At 39.9% G+C, this 21,770-nt stretch overlaps 1 protein-coding gene across 1 annotated transcript; it reads left to right on the top strand.

Moving 5' to 3' along the window:
- The first annotated feature begins 256 nt into the window (after window positions 1–256).
- Window positions 257–18,260, top strand: LOC149300486 (myosin-7-like). The gene is made up of 38 exons (XM_089485000.1): window positions 257–457; window positions 571–714; window positions 1,438–1,594; window positions 2,449–2,476; window positions 2,569–2,677; window positions 3,179–3,271; window positions 3,410–3,473; window positions 3,674–3,772; window positions 5,106–5,209; window positions 5,765–5,903; window positions 6,149–6,267; window positions 6,590–6,739; window positions 7,212–7,382; window positions 7,664–7,973; window positions 8,374–8,444; window positions 9,810–9,897; window positions 10,031–10,148; window positions 10,282–10,405; window positions 10,479–10,615; window positions 10,887–11,142; window positions 11,730–11,972; window positions 12,058–12,234; window positions 12,322–12,467; window positions 12,728–12,818; window positions 13,024–13,413; window positions 13,609–13,735; window positions 14,107–14,225; window positions 14,332–14,528; window positions 14,655–14,838; window positions 14,923–15,088; window positions 15,344–15,468; window positions 15,615–15,923; window positions 16,202–16,405; window positions 16,860–16,985; window positions 17,067–17,342; window positions 17,611–17,706; window positions 17,826–17,960; window positions 18,240–18,260. Exons 1-38 carry the CDS (start codon window positions 257–259, stop codon window positions 18,258–18,260), a joined length of 5,814 nt encoding a protein of 1,937 aa, XP_089341126.1.
- Window positions 18,261–21,770: the final 3,510 nt, after the last annotated feature.

Here is a 21,770-nt window from a genome sequence, read left to right on the forward strand (position 1 = left end):
TTTAGTGTAAAGAACTGTAGAATTTGAGGAAATGTGACAAATCTGCTTAAAGTGTGAATTGTCAAGTCATTTTAATAAATGAATTAATCCCTCCTTTAAATTCCAGCAGACGTCAGTTACTGCCATAATTTCCTTGACGAAACAATTTATTTATACCTACTGAATCGTGGGACCCTACGATATATTTTAAAAGACAAAAAAAAATGATGAAATGATTTATCCTAACGTGTTCTTACATTCCCCAATAGGTACAGACATGGGTGATGCTGCAATGTCAGAATTTGGTGTGGCTGCTCCATATCTGAGAAAGTCAGACAAAGAGCGGCTAGAAGCACAGACACGGCCGTTTGACATGAAGAAGGACATCTTTGTACCTGATGATAAAGAAGAATTCATTAAAGCCAAACTGGTTACTCGAGAAGGAGATAACATTACAGCAGAGACTGAGAATGGCAAGGTGTGTACTTATATATAATAATAATCACATTTCTTTCTAGACTGATTATCGTAACCACAATCCATTTTCTCTCAGCCTTTTCAGACTTGTGTGTCTGTGTGTTTGTATTTCAGACAGTAACTGTCAAGGACAGCCTCTTGATGCAGCAGAACCCACCAAAGTTTGATAAAATTGAAGACATGGCGATGCTTACCTTCTTAAATGAGCCAGCTGTGCTGTACAACCTCAAAGAGCGCTACGCAGCTTGGATGATCTATGTGAGACTCCTTCCCTGAGACATAATATGTATCCCAAATTACCTCCCAACACAATGACATAAACTCAACCTCGCCGTCCCTTGTCACGAAATATACCAGCAACAACTACAGAAAAGCACAATGGTCACATGCTAATTAGATGGTCCATTTGCATACTATATACCAGGCATGTCCAAACTTTTTTCGAAGAGTGCCAGATTTGATGAAGTGAACATGTGCGAGGGCCGACCATTTTGCCTGACATTCTTTGAACCATTAAAATTAAATGCAAATTAACTATTTTATGCAAAGTTTATTGAAAACGGCATACTTTTCATTTTGTGACTTGGATGACAAATCTAAACAGGTGTTAAATCACTCTGCGTTTAATATCAAAAAAACAGATCTATATTTGGGCAACTTATCTGTGGGGCCTTATCAGTCCGGAATGCGGGCCGCAATTGGCCCTCGGGCCGGACTTTGGACATGCCTGCTATATACGGTTCTGGAAGCCACATTTCCAGAAGGATGTAACCAACTTAACAGAATTTTAAAAGTTGGCCTTCAAAGTGGAACACAATATAAATATAAATAGTAGGTAGGATGGGTTGGGAAATCACTGGGGTGGCACTAGCAACAGCATGTTCATCCTTTGCCCCCTTATATTTTGTATTTTGTCTGTTCTCTCAATAAATCTGTTAGATATAGTTCTGTATGACCTGTATGTTATCTCTCTTTGCCAAGACATACTCAGGTCTCTTCTGCGTGACAGTGAATCCCTACAAGTGGCTGCCTGTGTACAATGCAGAGGTTGTGTCTGCTTACCGTGGAAAGAAGAGGAGTGAAGCTCCACCTCATATCTTCTCCATCTCTGATAACGCTTATCAGTACATGCTAACAGGTCTGGGATTATATCTATCTGTCCCATTTGTACAATCTGCATGTCCCTCCTATTTGCTTCCTATTCATAATATCCATCATAGTACAACAACTGCATACAACACACAACACATGAACTGCAACTGAAATAACAGTCTAAAAAATCTGATTGTAAGCCTGTTACAAGGTGGACATTACACAAATATACTGTTTCCCCTCTCATCCTCTTTTTTTTTTTTGGCTATGGAGTTACCGTGTAGCTGAAGTAATGCCAACATAATGGTTACTTAGATATTGCCTTTGGTTATAAGAACCAGTTGATACTAAAATTCCGAAATGCAAGGTCAGCAGTTACAATATTTACATATTAAAACATAAGAAGGTACAAACAGTGTTGATAACACTATAGCACGCTAATTAACAATGCTAAGCCTTTCCTCACATCCTCACAAAATGTGATCTTTTAAAGAGTCTAAACAAGAGCCCCGTGCTTTGATCCGCTACCAAATCATTCTAATCCTGGGAACTGCCATTCAAAAAAATCACCAGCAGTGAAATACTATCTATAGCTCTATAACTCCCGGAGAAAGTTAGTTCTTTGTTACTCTTTCCTGCGTTATAAGTACTCACAAAGGGCCACTAAACAAAACATTTTAAGTGTCATTAAAGAGGTTTGGTAACCTTAGGTAACACCCATTGCTATCATTAAAGTGATGGTCTGTAACACACAGAGTAATTCTTATTACATAGATAAAAAGTAGCCTACACAAAGAATGTACTTTTAATGATGCATGAATTTACATTTCCAGTGATGTACAAACTATGAAGCTAAGGTCGCATTTAAGTAACCCCTCCTGTTTTCTTCTTTTTTTCTAGATCGGGAAAATCAGTCTATCCTTATCACGTAAGTAACCTGTGGTTGTTTTGTTACTATATATCTTCTTTCTCTTTGTACGTACCTGGAACTCTAAATTCTGACATTCTGACTGTCTGCAGTGGAGAATCTGGTGCCGGAAAGACTGTGAACACCAAACGTGTCATCCAGTACTTTGCGGTCATTGCTGCCATCGGAGATCGCAAAAAGGACACGGGTCCAACAGGCAAGGTCAGAGCGAGACACAAGAGTGACAACTGTAATCATCCCTCTCGGAATTAAATTTGCATTACTTACATTGGTGCTGTATTGTTCTCAACTCCTGCCAGAGGCCTCGGGAGCTGGAGGGCTTCAAATGTAAAATGGAATTAGCTGAAATGTCACGTCATCTATTCATTTAGTAGACATATGGGCAGCTCATTAAGCCCTTTAAACTATTGTTCAACCGGAGGCTTGCTGGCAGGACACTGCCCTCAAGGGGTCTTGTACAACACCATTGAAAACCTTTAGATTCTGTTGCATCTGGAGTCTGGCCCCCGAGCCTAAGCATCTGAAAGGTGCTCACATAATGATTATCTGAAGTTTAATTATATAACATAAGCATATGAGACCTTCATTAAAACCAGCTCCAGATTTGATAAAAACCAACCTGCAATCTTGGTCATGTGTCAGAGAGGGTATTACTTATTACGTAAATTTGGGGATCACACAAATATGGTTGTCTTTTCTCAGGGGACACTAGAGGATCAAATCATCCAGGCAAACCCTGCCCTTGAGGCCTTTGGAAATGCTAAGACACTTCGAAATGACAACTCCTCCAGATTTGTAAGTACTTTCTTGAACCACTGTGGACATTCTGACCATGCTCTCCCCTTAGCTTCTGAACAAATACATGTATTCTTCAGATAATGACCTACTCTCTGTTTCTTTTCTTTCTGTTCATCATTTTCCCTCATACACCAGGGGAAGTTCATTCGTATCCACTTTGGTGCCTCTGGGAAGTTAGCATCTGCTGACATAGAGACCTGTGAGGAACATACTTTTGCTGCCCCTTCACTTCCACTGATTTCATCCTTCCAAAACATCTAATTTCTTAGAACCAGTTCATAACATCCTCCATTCATCTTACTTCTACATCTTTTCCCATTCCCTTCTTTTCATTACATTATACCATTTCTCTTCTCCTTTTACAATGTTTAACTTTTGTTTAATATCTCCCCTTCTCAGACCTCCTGGAGAAATCTCGCTGTATCTTTCAGTTGAAATCAGAGCGGGATTATCACATCTTTTACCAGATTTTATCTAATAAAAAACCAGAACTTCTGGGTAAGTTTAATAAACATCTATCACTGCTAATTAATGTTGTACCTGGACCTCTGTGAGAAGTAATGGAGGACTCTAGAGGTATACAACACAAACAAACAAGAAGACCTACTGTATACTAGCCCAATAGCAATATCTAAGACAAAGTAATCAAGTGTAATCCACAATAGACAGAATTCATCTCTATAACAGTTCCTATAATCAATACTCTAGAGCAGTGATGTTGAACCTATGGCATGTGTGCCACAACTGGCACGCTAAGCCCTCTATTGTGGCACAAGGCCAGGTTGCCGACTGGCTGTTCTAAATGGGCCCAAAATAAAGGAAGCGAGAGGTGTGATTTACTGCTCTCATGTGAAGACTGCCGTCTATTGATGTTCAGCACCAGAATATGATATCGTATCCTTGTGCTCAGCATGAAGCCGCACGCACTGCGATGTAGCACTGAAACAGAGATCTGTAGAACAGGCCTTGCGCTTCCACCAGAAAGGTAAGAGATAGAGAGAATGGGGAGAGATAGAGAGAATGGGGAGACAATGAGATAGAGGAGAGATGGGAAGAAAGAGGAGAGATAGTTGCAGCAGCAACACATGGGTTCCAGCTGAGAAGCCGCCAAACACCTTGCACCCATCCTGTTTAATTTTAATATATTTATATACATTTAGATTAAACAGTATGGGTGCAAAGTGTTTGCATTTATATGTGTATATATATATATATATTAAAAATGATGGCTGCAAGGTGTTTGGTGGCTTGTGAGATGGATACCATGTGATACTACCACTGCAGTTTTCTTATGACAAAACAAGGGTTAAACATATTGCAGATTATTATTCAAATTGATACATTTATCCCCCAACAGAATCATATATATACCCGTATATATTTACTGTATATATATATATATATGCCTTCCAATATAAACTGTATCTGCCAAGCTGTGTGATCTTGACGTCTGCACCTTTGTTTCATGCAAATAATTGGTCGCTCAGACCCAAAAACATTTACCATCATTACTCTACAGAATCAAAGTTCACCAGCTAGTCAGAAATAGAAAATTAGAATGATGTAATCTCCATATAAATGCAATGTATGCCAAATATAAGCATCTTTGAAGGATCAGCTCTCACCCAATCCAAGTTATAGTCAATATAATGCAGTCTGCCACATGTATAGAGGACAAACAGGAGATGTACAGCCTAGTATAAACTAATCAATATAATATTAATATAAAACTGGTATACTTTCTTTTGTTCTTTATATAAATATTTTTGGAGGATTATATTTTAGTCACCTATACGGGTTGCGTGGTGATTTTTCCCACTTCACTCAACAGATATGATGCTGGTCACAAACAATCCATACGATTATGCGTACATCTCTCAAGGGGAAACAACCGTAGCCTCCATTGATGATGCAGAAGAACTGTTGGCTACTGATGTGAGTACAAACATGCATATTAAAATATTGCAGAAAACATACGATTCTGTTTTCTTGCTCTTGCACTGTTTTTAAGTTAATGACAAACACCTGTTTCACAACCAATAGAGACATTGTCATCCAATGACACCTGCATTCTAGTCCTAAAATTATTTTTTTTATAAATATTGTCCATTTGGCATGTTTTTTCTCCATATACACTGACAGATTACATTTTTCTGACAACATACTCTAGAACACCCCTTAAAATCAATGGGTGTTCCAATCGCTTTTGTGACAGCCAGTGGTACGTATACTAACGTGTATACAGTAGAATTAAGTCCCCTATAGCTTAAAACGAGTATTACAGCACAATTGCTAAGCTCTTTATTTCACTATAAGCAGACAAGGGGAAAAATTAGAGAAAATTCATCCCACTTTGTATGTTGGATTCTTAGTAGTGTGCAAGAGTTGGACATCATCAAGACAAATCATGGATATTGCATGCCTCTACGTGTTGTATCTTTGCTGTACATTGCAACATGTAAATGTACTGCATTGTGTCTTTCTATGTAGAATGCTTTTGACGTCTTGGGTTTTTCTCAAGATGAGAAGAATTCAATCTATAAGCTGACTGGAGCCATTATGCATTTTGGGAACATGAAGTTCAAGCAAAAACAGCGTGAGGAGCAGGCAGAGCCGGATGGCACCGAGGGTGAGCTGGGACAGCAGCTGTGTGAAATAGCCACTGATTGTATGGGGGCAAGACAGCGAGGGTCATACATTACGTACATTGGGCATTGTTTTCTGAATCCTAAGTATGGGCAATCACCATGATAATCAATGGAATGTTCTGCTGATTGCATCACACCAGAGTTACTCTGCATAATCATGGAACAATGTGAGCGCTGTATGTTTAAGACAATATATTTCAGGGATGTACATTGGGTGTTGTTTCAGAGGCTGATAAAGCTGCCTACTTAATGGGCCTAAATTCTGCCGACCTTCTCAAGGGATTATGCCACCCCCGTGTCAAGGTGGGAAATGAGTATGTCACCAAGGGACAGAATGTCCAGCAGGTCAGTTTATGAACAGTTTATGAACTTAAACTCACTACAGACATGTAACATGTGTACAATGCATTGTAAGATATTATCAAATTCCTCAAAATGACTAATCCAAACCAAAACGCAATCCTATAAATATTATAAAAAGGGTGTTGAATAAGTTAAATATTGCTACTTAGTTTACAAAATTACATGAAGACAAAACTAAATTTTACAAATAATTTTAACATTAGCCAAATTTCCCAACCTGGCTATAGACTAGTAGATACTAACAGATACTAAGGTACAGGGTGACAAACAGTACCTGCCTCTACCAATTTGTTCTTCCCTTTAGGTGTACAACTCCACCGGTGCTCTGGCCAAGTCAGTGTACGAGAAGATGTTCCTGTGGATGGTGGTCAGAATTAACAGCACACTGGAGACCAAGCAGCCCAGGCAATACTTCATAGGAGTGCTGGATATTGCAGGATTTGAGATCTTTGATGTATGTAAAAAGTGAAGATGAGAAAAAGTGGAAGCAAATTTAATGTTCACATTGGGTTTATGTAGGGGATGGGGGGTTAAATGAAAAATAAAAAAAGGATGGGTGTAAGCAGGTAGGGGAATGAAAGATCTTGTATGTGGACATTAAGTGAGAAAGTTAAGAATGTGTCTTCTAGTGTAAAATTCAATAGGAAAGTTTGTTTATGCATGGGTAATAATGTAGGCACTCCATATGTTGTTGTTAATAAGATGTGGGTGGAGGAGCCATATCAGACTCTCTCCAGTTTACGTTTTCCAGATTACTTTGCCTCCCAAGTTTTACAAGGTTTTCCATTAATTTCATGCCTAATTTGAATTTTTTTTTCATTATATAACTTTCCTCTCTTAATCTCACCTGTAGTTCCATTTGGTGTCATTTCCACATGTATTATTGTACCAGTTACACACTTCAATCATGGTTTTGCCCCCTGCAGTTCAACAGCTTTGAACAGCTCTGCATTAACTTCACTAATGAGAAGCTGCAGCAGTTCTTCAACCACCACATGTTTGTGCTGGAGCAGGAAGAGTACAAGAAGGAAGGAATTGAGTGGGAATTTATAGACTTTGGCATGGATCTCCAGGCCTGCATAGATCTCATTGAAAAGGTGAGATATGCCCAGCAGATCCAATACATACTTTGTGTGACAATTTCAGGTCATACCATCATTTTCTCTAGAATCTTCAATTTGCTTCTCTTTATTTTTCTTGTCATTTCAAGCTTTAACCCATGTTTCAAATAATTGCTTTTTCCCAACCTACTCCCATCCTTATCGTTCCCCTAGAGTCAGCTTTTTATAGTTAAGAATTACAGTCCTGATAAACTTTCTTCTTATTGTCAAGCTCCTCGATGTCATATTGAAAGTCCTCCAACTCTTTCTTTCCACAGCCCATGGGCATCATGTCCATCTTGGAAGAAGAGTGCATGTTCCCTAAGGCCAGCGACATGACCTTTAAAGCTAAACTGTATGATAACCATCTGGGAAAATCCAATAATTTCCAGAAGCCCAGGAACATCAAGGGGAAGCCTGAAGCTCACTTTGCCCTGATGCACTATGCCGGCACTGTGGACTATAACATCACTGGCTGGTTAGTGAAGAACAAAGACCCCTTGAATGAGACAGTGGTAGGACTCTACCAGAAGTCTTCACTCAAGCTGCTGGCACATCTTTTTGCTAACTATGCAGGTTCAGATGCAGGTAAGAACTATATCTGACTAATCAAAAGGAGATGGCTGTGCGTGATTTTTGTATTTCGATGGAACCCTGGCTTATATTATTCATCTTTACCTCATAATTTTGTATTTTCCCCCTTTATTCAGACATGCCAGTGATCTCATTAATTTTTCTCATTCTGACTCTCCATTCCGGAACAGCCTCCATAGTCTCTTTACCCTTTGCCGTATGTCCTTCTGAGGCAGGGCACTGGGATATGATATCATATTCCAGTGCTCAGCAGAGAGGACCGCGGCCACTGAAGTATATTGTAGAGGTCAAGCCTACGGTATGGCAGTGCCCAAACATGTTTAATCTCTTTTTATCCCTATACCTTGATCTTGTTTAACCATAACTTATCCTTAATCCTTTTCTCTCCACTCAGATCAAGCTGGAAAGGGTAAAGGCAGTAAGAAAAAAGGTTCCTCATTCCAGACAGTGTCAGCTCTGCATCGGGTCAGTCATGCCTAAATGTTTCATATTTCATTTTCACTTGTGAAACCTTCTTATTATACCGTATTTGCTCGATTATAAAACGAGGTCTTATAATCGGGGTCGTCTTATAATCAGACCTCAAATAGGTCTGACTATGAGACGACTAAGATCCAGATCCCCCGCAGCTGCAGGGGACCTGGATCCTCCTGTCTCCCCCCGCCCGCCCCACTTACCGGTACCTCTGAGTCCCCAGTGTGTAGCTGGGGCAGCGTGTAGATGTCTACGCGATTCGCGTAGACAACTTCCGCTGCAGCAGGAAGGAGGTGTGGCTAGAAGCGGGGGTTGTCTGCGTCCATCGCGCAGACCTTCCCCGACTGTCAGAGATCAGAGTTCCCACACCGGTGCCGGTGCGGGGAACTCTGATCTCTGACAGTCGGGGAAGGTCTGCGCGATGGACGCAGACAACCCCCGCTGCTAGCCACGCCTCCTTCCGGCTGCAGCGTAAGTGCGTGGGATCTACACGCTGCCCCGGCTACATGACAGGGAAGTCAGAAGCACCGGTAAGTTTGGGGGGGGGCGGACGAGTGTTAAATGGGGGGCATAAGGCATTTCTGGAGGCAGAGTGCTCTGTGAAATGCCTTTTAACCCCCTTAATGCCACTCTGCCTCCAGAAATGCCTTTTCAACCCTCTATACGCCACTCTGCCTCCTGAATGCCTTAAACCTCCCTATATGCCACTCTTCCCCATAATATGCCTTTTAACCCTCTAAATGTCAAAGTGGCATATAGGGGTATAAGGCATTTCTGGAAGCAGAGTGGCACATAGGGGGTCAAAAGGCATATCACGGGGCACAGTGGCATATAGGGTTAAAAGGCATATCATGGGGCACAGTGGCATTTAGAGGGTTAAAAGGCATATCATGGGGCACAGTGGCATATACGGGGTATAAGGCATTTCTGGGGCAGATGTGCATAACTGGGTGGCAGGTTGGAAAATAGAAGGAAATAAAACCAAAATATTTTTCTCAATCATAGCTTTTATTTAAAAAAAAATAGTTTAGATGAATTAACATTTACTGGTAAACTTTTTTCCTATAGGGTCGTCTTATATTCAGGCTTTTTCTTTTTTTCCTAAATTAATATTCAGATTTGGGGGGTCGTCTTATAATCAGGGTCGTCTTATAATCGAGCAAATACGGTATATCTTATACAGAGTTAAGAAACTACGCCTTTAACTAGAGTTGGGTCACCCTGGACAGCAATGACTTTGCAAATCCAAGTGAATTGACCTTATTGTTGTAACCATCTAATTTGACTAAACTATCCCCACACTCTATTCAGTTATTGATATCTCTATCTGCGCTCACACTTCTCCATCCCATCCAGGAGAACTTGAACAAACTGATGACAAACCTTCGATCCACTCATCCTCACTTTGTACGCTGTATCATCCCAAATGAGTCTAAATCTCCTGGTGAGTGTTCCACATGCTTATCAGTCTGTCTGTGGGTCCGTGACCAAATACACACACAAATATATAAATGTTTATGTTTCACAAATTGTATTAATAACCACAATAATGTTCACTTACCCCAATCTTGCTACAGGTGTGATGGACAATCGTATGGTGATGCATCAGCTGCGTTGTAATGGTGTCTTAGAAGGTATCAGAATCTGCAGGAAGGGATTCCCCAACCGCATCCTTTATGGAGACTTTAAACAACGGTTGGTTTTTGACATTTATGCTAAATTGGCCGCTCACATAGCAAACAGCCTACTAATAGAAACATAAAACACAAAAAATGAATGTTACAATGACCAATATGTGAAAATACCTGCCCTGAATTTTGGTGCTCAGGTACAGAATACTGAACCCTGCAGCCATCCCAGAGGGACAGTTTATAGACAGCAGGAAAGGAGCAGAGAAGCTCTTGACATCACTGGAGATAGACCATACCCAATACAAGTTTGGACACACAAAGGTATAGGAACCACCACAGGAAACAATAGGGGTACCGTATTCTGTTACTGACACAAACTATTGAAACCCTACAGGTATTTTTTAAAGCTGGTTTGCTCGGCCAGTTGGAGGAGATGCGAGATGAACGACTGTCCCGGATCATAACACGAATTCAGGCACAGTCTAGAGGTGTCCTCTCCAGAATAGAATTCAAGAAAATTGTGGAACGCCGGTAATGGTTTTCTCTGAAAATATCACTGTCTGGATTCAGAAGAGTATAGTTTATGTTTGCTTACGCATATTGACCTTCTGACGCACATACATTAATTGAGACAAGTGTAGATACACTCCATGTATTAAACATGTTGATGCATTCCTATATCATTGCTTAATTTATTTATATAAACATTATACATTTATATCAAACTAAACACAGTAATATAGGACAATTGATGCAAACTCCTAATACAAGCCTTTGTAAAATTATGTTTCAAACTGACCAGAGACGCCCTCCTGGTGATCCAGTGGAACATTCGAGCTTTCATGGGTGTCAAAAATTGGCCCTGGATGAAGCTTTACTTCAAGATCAAGCCCTTATTAAAGAGCGCAGAGACTGAAAAGGAAATGCAAACAATGAAAGAGGAGTTCCAAAAGTTAAAGGAAGCTCTGGAGAAGTCAGAGGCCCGACGTAAAGAGCTTGAGGAGAAAATGGTTTCTCTACTGCAGGAAAAGAATGACTTGATGCTGCAAGTACAGGCAGTAAGTGGTCAGCTTGGCTGAATAGATATGTATCCTGTAAGATTCCACACAAAACCCTCAATACACAAGTACAAAACACAACTGACTGTGTACCTTCGGAAATTCAGAGGGTTGATACTTAATTAAACAATATCTCCACAACCAAGTATTCTAATTTATCAAAACTTACTCATTTACTTAAACATTTTTGTTTAATAATAGAATAAACTATAATGCTGACATGGCGCATTTAAAATAATTGCTACAACATACAAAATATACACAAGAAGCTCACCACACCACTCCAAAAATACAGTTTAAAAAGCAGAATCAAACAGTAATATTTATTCACAAAGCTAAGGGTTTAACCTCTCTCCTCTGTCCCTGGTGCGTTTCAAAAAACTTCCAGGTTTTTTTGCTCTTCCTTATCTTCCCTTTTTTCTTCTTGAGCTATATAATATCATATTAGTGATGGTGTTCCAGTTGCTATCTTTTGTCAGTATACCCGCTTCCCCATTCTATGTCTGTTTATTGGCCAATATAACCAAGGCTACTTCTGCATATTTTACAAAAATTTTAATTGAACAAACTACATGTGTTCCTTCAAGGAACAAGACAATCTGAATGATGCAGAGGAGCGATGTGAGCAGTTGATCAAGAACAAAATCCAACTGGAGGCCAAGCTAAAGGAACAGACCGAAAGGCTTGAGGATGAGGAAGAGATGAATGCAGAGCTCACGGCCAAGAAGAGGAAGCTGGAGGACGAGTGCTCCGAGCTTAAGAAAGATATAGATGACCTGGAGCTAACTCTGGCTAAAGTCGAGAAAGAGAAGCATGCCACAGAGAATAAGGTAGATCACGACATTTATGATTTGGGTTAAAATCATAGTTTTCTATCCCTTCCTTTTTTGTTATGGGGTTTATTCACATTTACAGGTCAAAAACCTAACAGAAGAGATGTCTGGCCTGGATGAAATTATTGTAAAGCTAACCAAAGAGAAGAAGGCTCTCCAAGAGGCACACCAGCAGGCACTGGATGACCTCCAGGCAGAAGAGGACAAGGTCAATGTGTTGACTAAAGCCAAAGCCAAGCTGGAGCAGCAAGTAGATGATGTAAGTAACATTTGTTTTTGATAAGTCAAGCAGTTTGTTATAGAAAGCGCTTTTTCTATTGAAGTAACAATTAATTGACTTGTGCAGCTAGAAGGATCACTGGAGCAGGAAAAAAAAGTAAGGATGGATCTAGAACGAGTGAAAAGAAAGTTGGAAGGAGACTTAAAACTGACTCAAGAAAGTCTTATGGACCTGGAAAATGACAAGCAACACCTGGAAGAGAAGCTAAAAAAGTGAGTGACAACTTACCTAAAGCAAAGTCAGAGGAAATTTAATTACCACTGCTTTGTAAACTACCACATATAAACTAAAGTTGCAGAGCAGACAGCTAAGTAGATACAGATCCAGAAGGTTTTGCATTGTTACTTCTTACATTTATACCATTTAGACAGCAATTATGACAAGGGGGTCACCACATAATTAAAGTTGCATCTATAAACTATTTTTTTGCACTATTTTTTTTTTTTTTTTTTTCTTTTTCACTTTTTTCTAGGAAAGACTTTGAGATGAATCAGCTAAATGCGAGAATAGAGGATGAGCAGAATGTGGGTGCTCAGCTCCAGAAGAAGATGAAGGAGTTACAGGTAGCGCTGAATTTGCTTTAACAAAGTTTAGAGCTTTTCATAAAAAGTCAAAATACAGCATGTCAGTGCAGAATGTTGGTAATTTAATAGTGTATGGAAGTTATTTTTATATCTAGGAATACCTAGCTATATGTAAAAGGTATTCCTACTCATATTTCTCCCTGCTTATGTCCATTAAACATTCCTTATGTTCTGTTCAACAAAGGCTCGTATTGAGGAACTAGAGGAAGAGCTGGAAGCTGAAAGAACCGCTCGAGCCAAAGTTGAGAAGCTTCGCTCAGACCTGTCACGAGAATTGGAGGAGATCAGTGAGCGTCTAGAGGAGGCTGGAGGAGCCACCTCGGTGCAGATGGAGCTCAACAAAAAGAGAGAGGCTGAGTTCCTAAAACTCAGGAGGGATTTGGAGGAATCCACTTTGCATTCAGAAGCCACAGCTGCCACACTTCGGAAGAAGCATGCAGACTCTGTGGCAGAGCTAAGTGAACAGATAGACAATCTGCAGAGAGTCAAGCAGAAGCTGGAGAAAGAGAAGAGTGAACTCAAACTAGAGCTAGATGATGTGGCATCAAGCATGGAGCAGGTGGTAAAAGCTAAGGTAAAGATGTGTCTGATGATTTGCAATGACTAGAATTCATCTCAATTGCCGCCTAGTGTACAGGCACACCAAAACACGAGCATGCTCTTCATCCATAGTCATAAAAAAACATATAAATGTCCACTAACTCTGGTATATTTTTATCAGAGCTTCTCTTGCTCCTCTTTCATAGTGACATTTCCTTGGTTCCTATAGGCTAATCTTGAGAAGTTATGCCGCACGTTAGAGGACCAGGTCAATGAGCATCGTTCAAAGTCAGAGGAGACACAGAGAGGTGTAAATGAGCTGTCCACACAGCGTGCCAAGCTTCAGACTGAGAATGGTACTGTGGGTTCATGGAGCCCCAAACTTGCTGTATTGTGTGGCAGGACCTCAGATGAAAAATGAAACTGTGACTCTCATTATAAAGGATTTGGGGAATATGTTATCTCTTTCTCTCTGTATGTATATAAGGGTTGATAAGTAAGACAACCACTCAACAGAAGTAGTAGAGGCTAGCACAGTGAGGGAATTTAAGCAGATTGAAGATAGCAGTATGCCTAACCTGTCAGACAAAATCTGCAGCCTAGATGGGCCAAGTGGTTTTTAAATGCCTGTAGTGTCATTATGTTTTCAGAGATCATGAGCTACAGTAAAAAGGTGTGTTTTCACGAAAGAACATCTTATCTAAGTTGTGAATAAATTCGGCCACAGGGGAGCTATCGCGCCGTCTGGACGAGAAGGAGTCACTAGTATCACAGCTAACCCGTGGCAAACAGACATACACCCAGCAGTTGGAAGATTTGAAGAGGCAGCTTGAGGAGGAATCCAAGGTGTGTTTATGGCAAAGCAAAGTTGAATTTAAAAAATACATGGAATGCCTGACGCCTGATGTTTTTAGTTTAACTACCTTCTTTACTGTTCTTCTTATTAAATAAGGCTAAAAATGCATTGGCCCATGCTCTGCAATCTGCCCGCCATGACTGTGACCTGTTACGGGAGCAGTATGAAGAAGAGCAAGAAGCCAAAGCAGAGCTGCAGCGTGTGTTGTCTAAAGCCAACTCTGAGGTAGCTCAATGGAGAACAAAGTATGAGACTGATGCCATCCAAAGAACTGAGGAGTTAGAAGAAGCCAAGTATGTGTCTCATGGCTGAGAACCAAAACTACCTCAAAATCATATGTTAACTGTTACAGCAACAACATCCTTCTTTCATCTAAATGTGTTCATGTCAGCATTACTAATTAGTCATTAACTTGATAGGAAGAAGCTGGCACAGAGGCTGCAGGATGCGGAGGAGGCTGTAGAAGCGGTGAATGCCAAATGTTCATCCCTTGAGAAGACTAAACACCGTCTCCAAAATGAGATTGAGGACCTCATGGTGGACCTGGAAAGGTCAAACGCAGCAGCAGCTTTAATGGACAAAAAGCAAAGGAACTTTGACAAGGTGAGAAAAATAATGTTAAATGATGCCCTCAAATGCCAAATGTAGAAAATGTCTTTAAGAGGCATTATATATATATTTTTATAGATTCTTGCTGAGTGGAAACAGAAATTTGAGGAGTCTCAGACAGAACTGGAGTCGTCTCAGAAAGAGTCTCGTTCTCTGAGCACTGAGCTCTTCAAGCTGAAGAACGCATATGAAGAGTCTCTGGAACATGTGGAGACTTTCAAAAGGGAAAACAAAAATTTGCAGGGTGAGGCAACTGTTATTTAGGACCAGTATCCAAAAGTGGAACACTGAAATACAGCATGTAGCTCTTGTACGTCAATGCAACTTCAACACTATCAGTATATGGACTCAAGAGTTTCTGCAAAGTAAGGCTTGTGTGCGGGTAAACTCTTGATTATAGAAACAAAGACACTTATCAGCCAGTGATACAATACCTTGGTACCTAAAGGTGGATTCTATGTTAGCTTTTTTTAGTATGGTTTTATCTTTTTCATCCTAGAGGAGATATCAGACTTAACAGAACAACTAGGGGAAAGTGGGAAGAACATCCATGAACTAGAAAAGATCCGGAAGCAGTTGGAACAGGAGAAGATAGAATTGCAATCAGCTCTGGAGGAAGCTGAGGTAAGAATCTGCAGTCATCTTAAGAGACCCATAATTGAGACACATTTAACACAAAACTACCAAAAATCACACTTATGCTCATTAAAGACTGACCCACTTGCAACTCAGACATGTATCAATCTAATTGTTCCATCCACATCCCACAGGCTTCTCTGGAGCATGAGGAGGGTAAGATCTTGCATGCCCAGCTGGAGCTGCACCAGTTGAAGGCCGACTTTGAGCGCAAATTGTCTGAGAAAGATGAAGAGATGGAGCAAGCCAAGAGAAACCACCAGCGTGTGGCTGAGTCATTGCAAACATCACTTGAGGCTGAAACCAGGAGCCGCAATGAGGCCATGAGAATTAAGAAGAAAATGGAGGGCGATCTAAATGAAATGGAGATCCAGCTCAGCCAGGCAAACCGAGTAGCAGTGGAAGCACAAAAACAACTGAAGAGTATACAAGGTTACTTGAAGGTATACTGGTTGTTTTGGACCCTTATAGACAGTAGTTTCTACTCTTTCATACAGCGTCACATTATTGATTGGGTCATTTTAAGAATGTGTGTTGTTATCAAAGACATTTATGTGTAGTGGAAATTATTCCCCAGAGTTGATGTAGATAAGACGCCTAGTGCTAATCCATCTCAAGACAAATTCGGTATATAACGTAATTAATTTTATATAACAACATTTAGACTAAGGCTGTCTTTTTTTATACGGCCACCCACCTTTTGGAATTTATAATGTACCAGGACACCCAGATCCAGCTTGATGATGCAGTGAGAGCCAGTGAGGATCTGAAAGAGAACATAGCAATCGTTGAGAGGAGGAACACATTACTTCAGGCTGAGCTGGAGGAGCTGCGGTCCCTGGTGGAACAGACAGAGAGAGCGCGCAAACTTGCAGAGCAAGAGCTAATAGAAACCAGTGAGAGAGTGCAACTCCTTCATTCCCAGGTCTGGGGACAACTGTATGTACTGTCTGTACTAACAATCACTATCAGTTACATTATTAGTCCATACCACAGATTACTTTCACTAAGGATGTATTACATATCCTAGACCATCAGTTCCCAAAATAGCATTTTCATTTGTACTCCATATATAGTCCACGCAATCCATTCTAAGTGCTGTATGGATCCCACAATTGTCCTTAATCTTTCATACAATAATTTAAACTGTGCCCCCACAATCCATAGGTTATTATTATTATTATTTATTGTTTTATATAGCGCCATCAAATTCCGTAGCGCTGTACAATGGGTAGACAGGACATAACAAGTAGTATGTAACATAACAATATGACTTACAGAACAACAGGTGAGGAGGGCCCTGCTCAAACGAGCTTACAATCATATGTTTCTCATTCCAGTTGTCTCATATCTATAATTATTTCTTATGCTACCCACAGAACACCAGCCTAATAAACCAGAAGAAGAAGATGGAGTCTGACCTTTCCCAACTGCAGACAGAGGTGGAGGAGGCAGTGCAGGAATGTCGCAATGCCGAGGAGAAGGCCAAAAAGGCCATCACTGATGTATGTACCTACAATGCTCATGCAAAGTGCATCCAATAGTCTTGTTATGTCCCTACTTAAAAAGCACTTCTCCTGCCACAGGCTGCCATGATGGCTGAGGAGTTAAAGAAAGAACAAGACACAAGTGCTCACCTGGAGAGGATGAAGAAGAACATGGAGCAAACAATAAAGGACCTTCAGCAACGTCTGGACGAGGCAGAACAGATCGCCATGAAGGGAGGAAAGAAACAGCTGCAGAAACTGGAGGCTCGTGTCCGAGAACTGGATAACGAGCTGGAAGCTGAGCAGAAGCGCAATGTAGAGTCTGTGAAGGGAATGAGAAAATATGAAAGACGCATTAAGGAGCTTACTTACCAGGTATCTGTTAGTGTTCAATGGCCATTTAGAGAAAAAGGGGCATTACAAAAAAATAAAATAAAAATATAGCCGCAGGTCACAAAATGTATTTGTAAATAGGCAAGTACTATGTTTTAGCTGAATTAGGTTATGCTGCATAAGCCGCTGCAGGTTATCACTGTTTTGGGCACCCGGCATATACTGACCACCCTGACATAAATTCAATTTGCAAATCCTTCACTTACTCAAATGACCTTTACCTTACCAACATTTGTTTCTTTCTCTTCAGACTGATGAAGACAGGAAGAATTTGGCACGTCTTCAGGATCTTGTTGATAAGCTGCAACTCAAAGTGAAAGCATATAAGAGACAAGCAGAAGAGTCTGTGAGTGCCCGTTCCTGTTTTATTCCATAATATTCGCCACTAAATCTGTAATCTATTTTACCTTCATAGAACTGCTTTCATCTCACTTCCCCATTCTCGGACATGTATTCTTTCTCCAGGAGGAACAAGCCAATGCAAACCTGTCCAAATTCCGTAAGGTTCAGCATGAGCTGGACGAGGCTGAGGAACGGGCGGACATTGCAGAATCCCAGGTCAACAAGCTGAGAGCAAAGAGCCGGGATTTTACAGTCAAGGTGAGGAACTGTAAGAGAGTACAGGAGAAAAGTCTATTTCTTGTTAGAACAAGAGGACATAATCTAAAACTACAGAAGAGACCAAAGGCTAGTTAAAATTTAAGGCAGACTCGATGGGCCAAATGGTCAAATTCTGTTTCTGTGTTTCTAGTTGGTGTGGGTCTTTTGCAAGAATAGATGAGAAAAATGAATCTCAATTATATTAATGACACACCCGTAACTGATCTTTGCTTTGACGTTCGATAATCCCACTTTCTGACACCTGCATTTTCTTCCCAGAAAAATCTGAATGAGGAATAATCCAAGATCCAGCTGCTCTTGAGGTCCTTCTTCTCTAAAGTTTGCAGTGTCCCAAGACCCTGCTTTCTGTGAAGTGTTTGCTATGTATAATAAAGTATTGAAACTATATTCCGACTCCTCTTTTGTCTCATACATAAAATAATTATATCAACCTGTCTAAAGTAAAACACTCACTATGTACAAATTATTCCCACTACGACAAAATACATCAGCAGCGTATTGTATTGTCTGTACCATTACATTTTTGGATAGGGGATCGAGATTGTGGGGTAGAATTAAGGAGGCAAACGTATTTTACTGTGCAATGTTTGCAATTACACTTTTAAATGTACTACCAGAGCAGATAATCCATTTTGAAGAAATAGGGGAAATATGAAATTCTATTGCCACATGCCTGTATTGGAACAAAATATGCTCGAGGCACAGAATATTATAATTTCTTGATTTATATAGCACAATAATATTCTGTACAATGGGCAAACAGGACTTAAGTAGTTCATCACATAACAATTTGGACTTTCAGAAACAAAAGGTTAAAAGGGCCGTGTTTACAATCTACAATAGCACCTGGTTTGAGTTAACTGCGTAACTCTTTATGGAGTGTCATTAATCTGTTCCAGTCGGGACCCAAGTACATAAAAAATTTAAAGGATGGCAAAGGAGAATGTAAAATGAAATCATGCGTGGCTAATTCTTTTGTGGAGTGTTAATATAAAAAAAAAAATACTGGTCATCATGGTTCCAGGGATTAAACCCAGTCAATGAGATCAGATTTGTGGGTACCTATGTGCATTTAATTTTAGATGTGCTTGATATATGGCAAGAAAAGATGCAGCTAGTGGTATGTGCAGGGTAATACATGGTAGGAAAAGGGTTACAAGAGATCCTTGAGTAAGTGACCGGATGACAATTTACATGTGAGTATGCATACTTTGCCAATGCCTTCCCCCAAGTGGCATGGTCCAGCACTGAACCCAGTGGCACGCTATGTATGCAGATGGCATGTAAGCATGTATACTATGTCATGGAAAGAGGTGGGAGCGAGTCTTCAACAGTATTTCATTAAAAACTGTAAAAACTGTACCACAGAAGGAAGACAGTATTTAATATTATAATAAACTGCTTTATTTTGTCTAGATATTTTAACTGCACTTTCACTGGCAGCACTCCCTACTAATCCATACTCATTCGCAAGACTTTTATGCTCACACTACATTACTGGGCAGACTCCTTCACGCTGCACATTACTGAAATCATATAACACATTGAGTGCTCTGCTATCTCAGTACACTTTTAGATACACAGAGCGCTATGTATAAAAGTGCCTCCATCACGAAAGGTATTAAACCAAGAAACATTAATCAATTGGTAAAAAATAATAATAATTTAGGCACCAGATGCTCTTAAATAGAACATAAACAGATTTCTTAAGGAAAATCTTAAGGAGTGACATGTCATGTTTGCCCACTTTTCTTAAATATGTAATGTGCAATATTTCTCAAATTCCAAATGAATGGTATTCCATTCAATAAAAAAATATAAAAATATAATTTACTTTTATGCTGGGCATCTTATAATGTAATATAAGTTTATGGCATTTTGTCACACCCCATGTTTTTTTTTTTTTTTTAAAGTTGCAAGTTATAGTAATTTGTCCAGATGGCTACTTTAAGATGGGACCTTACAAAATGCCAGTGTAGCCCAGAACACCTTTTCTAATAAACTCCAGTTAAGGGGTTACTTTATTTTCTCAGAAATCACGAAAACGTAATAGGATTATAAACACATTGAAACTGCATTAAAACGTAGAATGCGTACACAGGGAGTAAAATCTTACCAAGGTTTACAAATAACATAGTTTTTCAAAAATGAGTAGCTATGCAGATTATGTTCAACTATAACCCCCATGACTCTTAGTCATCCTTCCAGATGTGAAAGAATACAGAGAATCACAGAGAAGTTGTACAGTTTGAAAGTTTGTATACTCTAGGCACTCTCATGATTCCACAGTTTTCTACATACACTGGTTCGGGCATCACTGCTCATCATTCTCATTGTACAGCGCTACGGAATATGATGGCGCTATATAAAATAATAATTCACAGAAACCCAGACTCTGAAATCATATCCTACACAACCCTGGTTACATAGGGTCTACACGACTTACCTTGGGAACAAGAATAGTAGGTTGTAGACAGATCGAGGCTGAAATACATGATGTGAAAGGCAGATCCACTACCTGGGATGAAAAATAAGAGGACGCTACAAGGGAATAAAGAAAAAATAAGAGATCATCAGCGAATTTCGAACAGCGGATTTGGGGTGCAGAATGACAAATTGGAAACATATGTATATTACAAGGGAAGCGGCATGCTTTATTACACTGCTTCATCATACTTACTGGTCCAGGGAAAGGGGTGGACTGTATGTTCAGCCGACATGCCTGTGATCATGTTACTGGTATAAATGGGGATTAAGTAACGAGACCCCTGTGGAGGTCACTTATGGGAGGAGGGCTATAATACCTCAAACCGCATGATCCTTCAGTGACCAGAAAAAAAAAAGGGATCGCTATTCAATTCCTTTTGACAGATTTATCTTTGGCATTACGTTATACATTACATTTTAAGTGATGTATATACTATTTACAAAACTTTCCAGGTACAACATATATTTATATAGTCATTTTTGTTTGTCTAGATTTTGTCCAGAAAGCATAGTCAAAATTTCAGTACCTGTGAAAGTAAGGGGCCAACGTTCATAGTATGTGAACTAGTGAACCTTAAAGAATGAACCAGAGGCCTGATGTAGTATTAACCTGAGCCCGATGCAGATTGTAGGGGAGAAGGTTTAAAAAAAATACCTTATTGCCTTACACATATTAAGGTGTCAAAGCCAGAGAAAACAACAGAGTTCAGCCAAACCTAAATATATTTTAGTTTTATAGACCACAATGTAAAAACGTGCGTTAAAGAGCTGGCCTTCTAATCCAGCATGAAGGTTGAACTTGTATTCAAGTGTTTGTTTGTTTTTTCCAATTTAACATTTAAGAGAATATTTCTCCCAACTGCGGGGATAATTAGTTATTCACACTGCTTGGCCAGAAATTTGAGTTTTTGTATATTGTGTTGCAAGTCCTAATATTTAAAATACAGTTTCCTCTCTCTCCTAAGAACCTCTCTGTAATCTGTCTTCATTACATATTGACCGCCCAATAATGTCCAATTCCTTTTTTTCTTTCATTGAATATATGTCTTTGCAAAAGAACAAATGGAAACATATAAGCAACATATATGTGAGACATGTATCCGCTCTGTATCCCTTTCCCATGAAACGGTGATTTACCATGAGCTTCTTTCCTTCTCTATTCCTTACCAAAGTGTGTCCTTGTTCCGTCTGAGAAGGTCTGGATCCCCATGGGGACAACATGTTCCTTTACGTCTGCTTTAAACCCTACACCCTATGACGGACATGGTGCAGACGGCTGTGAGATAGTGAGGGGGAGAGCAG

The sequence above is a fragment of the Sceloporus occidentalis genome, unplaced genomic scaffold (genome assembly GCF_023333645.1).
Source record: "Sceloporus occidentalis isolate IW3139 unplaced genomic scaffold, rSceOcc1.0.p SCAF_24, whole genome shotgun sequence".
NCBI classification, from domain to species: Eukaryota; Metazoa; Chordata; class Lepidosauria; order Squamata; family Phrynosomatidae; genus Sceloporus; species Sceloporus occidentalis.